Source organism: Pimephales promelas, chromosome 1 (genome assembly GCF_988280905.1).
Source record: "Pimephales promelas chromosome 1, fPimPro1.hap1.1, whole genome shotgun sequence".
In the NCBI taxonomy this organism is placed as follows: domain Eukaryota; kingdom Metazoa; phylum Chordata; class Actinopteri; order Cypriniformes; family Leuciscidae; genus Pimephales; species Pimephales promelas.
The window spans coordinates 38,540,501-38,550,638 of NC_142769.1; the positions used below are offsets into that span (position 1 = coordinate 38,540,501).

At 36.2% G+C, this 10,138-nt stretch overlaps 1 protein-coding gene across 3 annotated transcripts; it reads left to right on the top strand.

Annotated features, from left to right (window-relative positions):
• Positions 1 to 1,151: 1,151 nt before the first annotated feature.
• On the top strand, positions 1,152 to 9,635 carry LOC120467893 (uncharacterized). Of its 3 annotated transcripts, XM_039656467.2 has the most exons (16): positions 1,152 to 1,253; positions 2,825 to 2,962; positions 3,055 to 3,147; positions 3,234 to 3,338; positions 3,610 to 3,699; positions 3,816 to 3,911; positions 4,028 to 4,123; positions 4,215 to 4,322; positions 4,445 to 4,528; positions 4,613 to 4,732; positions 4,858 to 4,922; positions 5,015 to 5,057; positions 5,495 to 5,694; positions 6,172 to 6,333; positions 6,455 to 6,616; positions 8,927 to 9,635. In XM_039656467.2, exons 1-16 carry the CDS (start codon positions 1,241 to 1,243, stop codon positions 8,984 to 8,986), a joined length of 1,635 nt encoding a protein of 544 aa, XP_039512401.2. In that variant the 5' UTR covers positions 1,152 to 1,240; the 3' UTR covers positions 8,987 to 9,635. The 3 variants fall into 3 exon arrangements, with proteins under 3 accessions (XP_039512401.2, XP_088985751.1, XP_039512410.2); XM_089129625.1 differs by lacking the exon at positions 1,152 to 1,253 and having other exon boundaries at positions 2,803 to 2,962; XM_039656476.2 differs by lacking the exon at positions 1,152 to 1,253 and having other exon boundaries at positions 2,803 to 2,962; positions 3,234 to 3,290.
• The last annotated feature ends 503 nt before the right edge of the window (positions 9,636 to 10,138 follow it).

Here is a 10,138-nt window from a genome sequence, read left to right on the forward strand (position 1 = left end):
GAGACTACTTTAATAGGGTCGCTTAAAATGGCTTAATTCCATTATGTTGAAGTTACATCAACAAATTATGTTGGTTTAACATAAACCAATTATGTGGAACCAGTTGACGAAAAAAAAATGTATAAACATATAATAACATATAATGTTTTTTGAGTGTAACATTTCCTTTTAGGTAATGCTTCGTTCCTCATTTTGTTTTTTAAAGTATTGTAAAATTGTAAATGTTAGTTATTTTAGCTTTGGCTGACATCTGAAGTTCTTTATTTAGAGACATGGGTTATGCATGCAAAAAATGTTGTTGCACTGTCTATCCTGCACACAAAGACTACAGGATAGACAGTGCAACAACATTTTTTGACGTCAACAAGATGCTCTTGTTTTTGTACAACCAGTTTACCTTTATCAGTTGATCTCAACCTCATTGTTCACAAATATATTTACACTACAAAAAATATTTTAGTGCTTGCCTTAACTAGATTATTATCATTCTATCACTAACCTACATTACAACTGCGTTCCCAGGTTCACATTTTAAAGGATTAACCAAAAAAAAAAAAATTTAGTAGGTTTTTTTTTTTTTTAGATTTGTGTATCTATTTTGATCAAAATCAGATGCCAAATTCAGACTAGATCAACACTTTGTGTTAAATTACATAATAAATTACATCAGTGAATAATGGAAGTCTGATCTGAAGTTAATAACACTTTAGATTAATAACTAATTTAGATTATTTCATTAAGTTTGTGGTGCTTTGTATATTATGCATGCTAAAATCTCTTATCTCACATTTTACCTGCTAAAACTCATGTGAGGCATGAGGGTAATGGGATTAAAAAGGAATCTTGCACCCTTTTCAGGTTGTTAATTTGAATATGTAAGAAAAGGGGAGGGGATACTATAAAAACAGAAAGTGCAAGTGCATATAGGCCACAAACATTTGTCTTTGTATCCGCGCTAAACGGTGGGAAATCTTATAAATATTATTAATTCGTTTATCCTAACAATCATCCCAACACCAAGGAACTTCTTTTTTCGTGGGAACATCCTAAGAGGTAAGAGTTTTAATAGATAAGTGATTATTTACTATTTTTTTCTTTGTAGTTGTTGGAAATCTGGTTCTGCCTTCATTTGGACACAATTTTGTGTAAAAATGTATTTTATTTTCCCTCCATCACCACAGAGGTTGTGCTGCTTCTATGACAAAAGGTGATTGTGCAGTCCAACAGACTTGTCTTCAAAATGTCAGAACCAGGTACTGATGTTTTATACGTTTTAAATAATAATGGTAACACTTTACAAAAAAGTCTCATTTGTTAACATTAACCACTGCATTAAGTAACGTGAACTAACTAAGGATCATTGTTTTTAACTGTTATTAACCTTTCTTAATGTAAGTTGAAGACTAAAATTTCATCTTTTAATATTATTTCATTATTAAATATTATGTATCTTTATTATTATTCTTTATTAGTTTTCATAATCACTGTATTATCCTATGGAGTTTCAAGTTTGAATGCATGAAAAGAACATATGAAGAGTTCAGATGCAAAAGCCTCTAAATGCCATTTGAAATTTTCTTCTTTAATGATGATTTTTATCAAACTTGTATATTTAAGTTCAGTAATTTCACTTAAATGGCAATGATAATTACCTATTAATTGTTATTTCAGTGAAATTACTGAACTTAAATATACAAGTTTGATAAAAATCATCATTAAAGAAGAAAATTTCAAATGGCATTTAGAGGCTTTTGCATCTGAACTCTTCATATGTCAGGGGAAAGCTATATATGGCTCAGAGAGGTATGTGTGCAATGTAACATGTTCACTCAGCATAAATGTTTCCACTGATGCAAGTGTACCACAGATGTACATAACAAGGAAAGTAGCGCACATATGACATATACATTCTAAGTTGAGAAGCTCAGAGCAACATGTTTGTTACCTTACAAGGAAGCTGTAAGACTGTGTGATGTATAAAACTCAATGTCACATTGTACCACCCTTAGAGAAACATGTAGGCATGACCGGGTGAGAGGGTAGCGATACATGGAGAAACGCATAGACCAGGCATGAACACAACATCATGAAGTTTCTCTCCTGACATATATATATAATATATAATAAAACTTTCTTGGCAAGATAACTGGTGTCCGGTCCTGTAAATTGAATAATAACGGGGAAACACGAGAGGCTTTAATTCCAAGTCTACAAAGTTATTAAAAACGTCCACGTTTATGTTAGTTCACATCTATTAAATGTTAACAGATACAACTTTTGATCTTAAAAATGCATTAGATTAAGACTAATAAATGCATTGTTCATTGTTAGTTTAACTAATGTGATTAACTAATTTTAACAAATAAAACCTTATTTTAAAGTGTTATCATAATAATAATAATAATAATGTCTTTATTTAGTTAGCACTTACTTTAAGTGAATTGTCTTCTTTGAATTACATGTTATCAGTCTAAACTGGTGTATGAAATGCACATTAACAAGTTTCGGCACATTCTATGGAATACAACGTGCTTTTGTTTTTGCTTTGTCTGTCAACTGTGAGTGGCTTCTACTTTCTTTTTTCTCTGCTGTATATGTCCCTGAATAGTTATACTATCACTTTCTAACCATCAAGTTCAATATCCTAAAACCAGCCCATTTGACAGCTTTGTTTGATGAACTGTCCAAAGTGGTTATTCACTGAACATCTCACCACCCACTGTAGCTGGCCTCAAATCCCATTCTCACTCCGATTCAGTTTTGGTGTGTAATGATGGATGTCTGTGATCTGAAACTCAGAAGATGTCTTGTCATCCTAACCTAGGCTGTCCACCCCAAAATGACCATCCAAATCCCATACCTCAGCCTGAAGGTCCTACACTGGCTCCTCCTGCAGAGTTCCAGTCAGTGGACCAACCAGATCTAAGCAATCCAGCACCTCACCAGGTTCAGCCATATACAGGTAAACATAGAATAAATGTATAACTGAGTGTTATTATTGTCTCAAACTTGGCTCTCCAGTCTAAAAGAGTCTTCCAAATCTCTTCACTGAAGGTCATGTACCGGCCCCTGAACCTGCAGAGCTCCAGCCAGTGAACCAACCAGATCTAAGCAATCCAGCACCTCACCAGTTTCAGCCATATACAGGTAAACATAGAATAAATGTATAACTTAGTGCTATTATTGTCTTAAACGTGGCTCTGCAGTCTAAAACAGTCTTCTCTTGCCTGAAGGTCCTGCACCGGCTCCTGAACCTGCAGAGCTCCAGCCAGTGAACCAACCAGCTCCAGGTAACCCGTTCATAAATCCAGCACCTCACCATTGTCAGCCATATGCAGGTAAACATAGAATAAATGTATAACTGAGTGTTACATTGAGATGTCCAAATGTTCAACTTAAACAAAGGCTCCACTTTCCTTAAACAATAAAAGTTAATATTTTCAAATGGAGGCCTACTTATTTGTCTCTTTATTGTCTGTTCATTCAATGATCCAGAACACAGAAGCACATCAATACAAATAGTGGCACACACATTTTTTTTTTTTTTTGATTATTGTCTCAAACTTGACTCTCCTGCTCAAAACAATCTTCCAAATCTCATGCCTGAAGGTCCTACACCGGCTCCTCCTGCAGAGTTCCAGTCAGTGGACCAACCAGATTTAAGCAATCCAGCACCTCACCATGGTCAGCCATATAAAGGTAAACATAGAATAAATGTGTAAATGAGTGTCATTATTGTCTCAAACTTGGCTCTCCAGCTCAAAGAAATCTTTCAAATCTCATGCCTCATGGTCCTGCATCGGTTTCTCCTGCAGAGACCCAGCCAGTGAATCATTCAGCTCCAGCACAGCAGGTCATGTATCTAATCGACCTAAGGAATCCAGCATCTCACCACGGTCAGCCAAATGCAGGTAAACATAGAATAAATGTGTAACTGAGTGTTATTATTGTCTCAAACTTGGCTCTCCAGTTGAAAACAATCTTCCAAATCTCATGCCTCATGCTCCTGCACCGGCTCCTCCTGCAGAGCTCCAGCCAGTGAACCAACCAATTCCAGTTCAGCTGGTCATGAATCCGCCTGGTCCAAGCAATCCAGCACCTCACCATGGTCAGCCATATGCAGGTAAACATAGAATAAATGTGTAAATGAGTCTTATTATTGTCTCAAACTTGGCTCTCCAGTCTAAAACAGTCTTCCAAATCTCCTGCGCCAGGTCCCCCTGCAGTGCTCCAGCCAGTGAACCAACCAGCTCCAGGTCAGCTGGTCATGTATCTAACTGATCAAAGCAATCCAGCACCTCACCATGGTCAGCCAAATGCAGGTAAACATAGAATAAATGTGTAACCGAGTGTTATTATTGTCTCAAACTTAGCTCTCCAGCTCAAAACAATCTTTCAAATCTCTTGCCTCATGGTCCGGCACTGGCTCCTTGGGTCGAGCCAGTGAATCAACCAGCTCCAGGTCAGCTGGTCATGTATATAACTGATCAAAGCAATCCAGCACCTCACCAGGTTCAGCCATATAAAGGTAAACAGAATAAATGTATAACTGAGTGCTATTATTGTCTTAAACTTGGCTCTCCAGTCTAAAACAGTCTTCTCTTGCCTGAAGGTCCTGCACCGGCTCCTCCTGCAGGGGTCCAGCCAGTGAACCAACCAGCTCCAGGTCAGCTGGTCATGAATCCGCCTGGTCCAAGCAATCCAGCACCTCACCAGGTTCAGCCATATGCTGGTAAACAGAATAAATATAGGCGTGTGATGAAATATTTAGATAAGCCATAAGGAAATTGTGTGTGGAATGGATGTGTTAATGCTGTGAAGATAATGCAAAATAAATATCCTCATAAATATCTCTAGCACCTGCAGTTCCACCGCTGGCTATACCTTTTGGAGTCCCACCTGGTCTCGAGTACCTCATTCAGGTGGGCCTTTCTCTCTCGTTCTATCAATACATTTGTCTTAAAGTGTGATGCCTGGCTACTTCCTGTTTTGTTTTGTTTTTTGTGCATTTCAGATAGACCAGATCCTTATCCATCAAAAAGTATCGTGTGTAGAGAGTGAGTCTTCTCGAGCCATGTTCAAGTTTCTTGTTTAATCATAGAGCTCTGCCAATGTTTAAAAGCATTTTTTTTGTCCTCACCTTGATCATTTCTGATATTGCATACTTTTACCTGTGCCATATTTAGGGGATGGTTCACCCAAAAAGGTTGTCATCATTTACTCACCGTCATCTTGTTCAAAGACTGTATGAGTTTCTTTCTTATGCTGAAGTCAAGAAAATGTATTTTGTGGGTAACCAGACAATTGACGACAGCCACTGACTTACAAAGTATTTTATCCTACTATGGAAGTCAATGGATGACATCAGCTTTCGAGTTGAAAGAAACTCATACAGGTTTGGAATAACTTGAGGATGTGTAAGTAATGACAAAATGTAAAATTTTGAGTGAACTATTCCTTTAATCTGACAGACTTGGATCATACTTTTGTACAGTGTTCACCGGCTTTGAGACCAACAACCAGTATGAGATCAAGAACAGCCTCGGTCAAGAGATCTTCCACGCCAAAGAAAAAAGTGACTGCTTCATACGCAATTTCTTTGGTCCGGCGCGCAATTTTCAAATGCAAATTAGAGACAACGAGGGCCAAGAGGTCATACGAATGAACAGACCAATGCGCTGCTTTCTGCAAGAGGTATACTTTATCATTCTCTTCAAGGGTTATGCAGCTAATTAAAATGTCTTAATAGTGATATTGAAAGGAGCTCCAACATAAAAGGCTTTATAAAAGACCACAACAACAAATCAACGAGGATACCATTGGCACCAAAAGTGACATTAAGCAGAATCAGTGAAACTTTTTTTGTGTGTGTGACAATTTACAGAATCGTTGAGTATAGTTGAGTTTTTAACAAGAGTTACTGCTTTGTGAAGGCATGTTTTAGTACATAAACTACAACAAGAAATGCAAGTCACAAACTTATGCGTCACAACTCCCGGTTCATTTGAGAATTCGGTATCGGCTTTAAGTGATTCAACGACGGTCTGTTTCAAACCAATTCTATAATGTAACCACCTGTAACTGTCGGTGCCTCAAATAACTTTGTGTCTACTTATTGCACACATACTTTACTTTCTTATTTATTACTTGATGTGAATTTTCCACCCTCAGATTGAGGTACAGGCTCCCCTTGGAGTTACCATAGGCTATGTGAAACAGGAGTGGTCCTGCTTTTTACCAAAATTCTCCATCCTGGGCCTCAACAATGAGGTACTACTGAAAATCCACGGGCCCTTTCTTCCTCTCAAATGCTGTGGTGACATCAACTTTGAGGTAACCTTTATTTCAGGCAATGCTGCTGCTAGAATACTTTTTTTTTTTGACTCAAACATGTTAAGGTGTTTTGCTTTTTGCGTACCAATGCGTGTTTTACACAACTAAGGTCTGTCTTTAGGTAAAAGGCATGAATGGTGGGAAGTCAATTGGTCGAATCATAAAACAACGAAGTGGTTTCTTAAAGAAATGCTTCACTGATGCCAGCAACTTTTGTATCGAATTCCCCCTGGACATGGATGTTAAAATGAAGACTATATTATTGGGTGCTTGCTTCCTTATTGTGAGTATTAAGTCGAGGATTTCACTGGACATCTAGCTGTGTATGAAGACTTCAGATGCAAAAGCCTCTAAGTGCCATCTGAAATTTACTTCTAAAATGAGCATTTTTATCAAGCTTGTATATTTAAGGTGAGACATATATGTGAATAGGGTAATTTTTTAATTAGCGGATATCACCATGAAACTTTCCCAGTTGATTACCTACATTAAGATGAGAAAAAAATGTATTATAAGTTTTCTGTAATTGAATGTTTGAATATGCAAATTAGGCATTATCTAATTCAATATGCGCTAATTTACAAATCTGAGCATTGGATAGGGCCAGGCCTAATCTGAGCCAGGTTTAAAATACGTTTTTCATTGTGTTTACATATTAGATAGGGAAAAAATTACAGAGGGATTTTTTTGGAATAAAATGTTATATAAATCAGTCTAGGAATAATATATTTACAAATCCCTCTGTAAATGTCTTCATAACATAACTAGGTACAAGACCTAGGTTCTGAAGTCTCATCAGCCAATGAGATCGCGCGTTTAGAGACGAATCCGACAGCTACTTTCACGATTGGTTGCTGATAAAAAGGAAATGACCATATTTGGATCCGACAGCATTGTACATGCAGGAGAGAGAGAGCTTTTTAACTGTGTATGCACTGTGGTCCGAAAGAAGACATGTTGAAGACAAATATTCCAACATCTAAAAACAAAACTGCAAAAAAAAAAGAAAGAAAAAGAAACTATGTTTTTGCCTGCCGTCACCGTGTCTCGACTTAAAGGGTTAGTTCACCCAAAAATGAAAATTAAGTCATTAATTACTCACCCCCATGCTGTTCCAACCCCGTAAGACCTTCGTTTATCTTCGGAACACAAATAAAGATATTTTTTATTGAATCTGAGAGCTAGATCAGTCCTACATAGAATGCCTAAGGGACTGGCTCTTGACGGCCCATAAAGTAATTAAAGAAAAGGTTTAAATATTCCATGTGCCTACAGCGGCTCAATTATAAGTTTATCAAGCGACGAGACTACTTTTTGTGCGAAAAAAACATAAATAACGGCTTTATTCCACTATTCTATTACTTCCTTATTGGCGCATGTGCGAGAACTGAGACGAGGACGTTCTTCTCCTTCGACTACTTTTTGTTACCGGCTGCTCCGCTTAGGAGTATTACCGCCCCCGAAGTGCAAAACGTTCTGTTTACAAGCAGAGGAAGATGCGCGCTGTACATACGCTTTTCAATTAGCGTATTTTCCGCACTATAAGGTGCACTTAAAAGCCTTTAATCTTCTCAAAAAACGACAGTGTTCCTTATAACCTGGAGCGCCTTATATATGGATCATCATCTTATACGGTAGGTGGCGGTAAAACTCCTAAGTGGAGCAGCCCGTAACAAAAAGTAGTAGAAGGAGAACGTCCTCGTCTCAGTTCTCGCGCATGCGCCCATAAGGAAGTAATAGAATAGTCGAATTAAGTCGTTATTTATGTTTTTTTTTCGCACAAAAGTAGTCTCGTCGCTTGATAAACTTATAATTGAGCCGCTGTAGGCTCATGGAATATTTAAACCTTTTCTTTAATGACTTAATGGGCCATCAAGAGCCAGTCCCTTAGGCATTCTATGTAGGACTGATCTAGCTCTCAGATTCAATCAAAAATATCTTTATTTGTGTTCCGAAGATGAACGAAGGTCTTACGGGGTTAGTACAGCATGGGGGTGAGTAATTAATGACTTAATTTTCATTTTTGGGTGAACTAACCCTTTAAGTTCTTGTCACTTTAATGACAATTAATAGGTAATTGTCATTGCCATTAAAGTGAACTGAACATAAACTTACAAGCTTGATAAAAATGATCATTCTAGAAGAAAATTTCAGATGGAACTTAGAGGCTTTTGCATCTGAAGTCTTCATATTGTATGCTAGAGAAGTTCATGTCAAATCTGTCATTTTAAACTTTATTGGAAATTAATTGTGTTAATATATATTGGGCCTGATTTAATAACAGTTTGCGCTAGGACAACAAACCCTCTTTTGGCATTAAACAGTCAGGATTTATTAAAGACATTTTTTAAAAATTGTAGATGAAAAGGTGTGGACAGTTATTTTTGTGGCTGACCTCATTGCATATTATGCACTTTGTTGGAGTTCCATTTTAGATGCAAAATTTATGAGAGGAGAATATTTAAATATTTAAATCTGGTAAAAGGCATGTCTTGATCTATTTTGCATTTATTAAATCTGGCCCATATTATTATAGTAGTGATTTCTGTTTGGACTAATCTCGTTCATTATCTTTCTTTCTTCCTCCTCACAGGACATCATGTTCTTTGACAAAGGTGGAAATTTATTTTTAAAAATGTTAAAAGGATCATGAAATGCTTTTTTCCTATTTATAATCATTTCCTTGAGGGTTTTGTTATTGAGTTCTTTTCTTTTCTTTTTTTGACTGAAAAGCACAGTTTGAGGGCACTTGCCCTATAAGACTAAACACCCAACTTTCTTGATTGTATTGTTTTTGTTTGATTTTTTCATAGAAAATAATATATGCTTAAAGGGATACTCAACCCCAAAATGAAAATTCTGTTATCATTTACTCAACCTCAAGTTGTTGCAAACCTGTGTGAGTTTCTTTCTTCTGCTGAACACAAAGGAAGATATTTTGAAGAACGATTGGAACCAAACAGTTGTTTGGCACCTTTGACTAAGTTATAGTAGATTTTTTTTTTTTTTTTAACTTCAAATGTTGTGGCTTTAAAAATATTTGCACTAATCTCATCTGTGTTCAAATGTAAGCATTCTTCGAAATGTACACTAACTTTAAAGGTATGGGGTCAGTAATTATTTTTTTTAAAGACATTAAAGGGACATTGTGTAGGAATTGCTGCCATCATTGTGCCTCACTTTTATAAATGTGCGTTGCATCTGTGTTAACTAACCACTATACACTAACGTTCAAATGTTTGGGGTCGATAAGATTTTCTTTATCAAAAATATAGTTGAAGCAATAGTTTAGTATTATAGTATTTTTAATAAACAATATTGTGAAATATAATTACAATTTAAAATAACTTTTTTCAATTCCATTATATATATAAAAAAGTAATCTATTAAAGTGATGGCAAAACTGAATTTTCAGCATCATTACTCCAGTCTTCAGTGTCAAATGATCCTTCAGAAATCATTCTAATATTCTGTTTGGTGCTAAAAAATTACTTAATATGACTTAACACTTAATATATTTTTTGGGAAACTGTTTTTTTTTTTAATGAATCGGCATTTAGGTCTATTTGAAATAGAAATTCACTATTTTCATACTATTTTCAGAGAAGATAAAGTGAAATGCAGTCATATAGCAATAGCATAACAGCATGCTACTCAAGATAATGACTCACTTAAGATTATTTCATTCAGTTTATTTATCACATTATAAAGGTTGAGCAAATTGCAGACTGCTACATCACCTAAAGAAATCCAATGTTGGCTGGGCATCTTGTCTGCTAAAAATGTCTCGGCTTTGGGCAAGTTT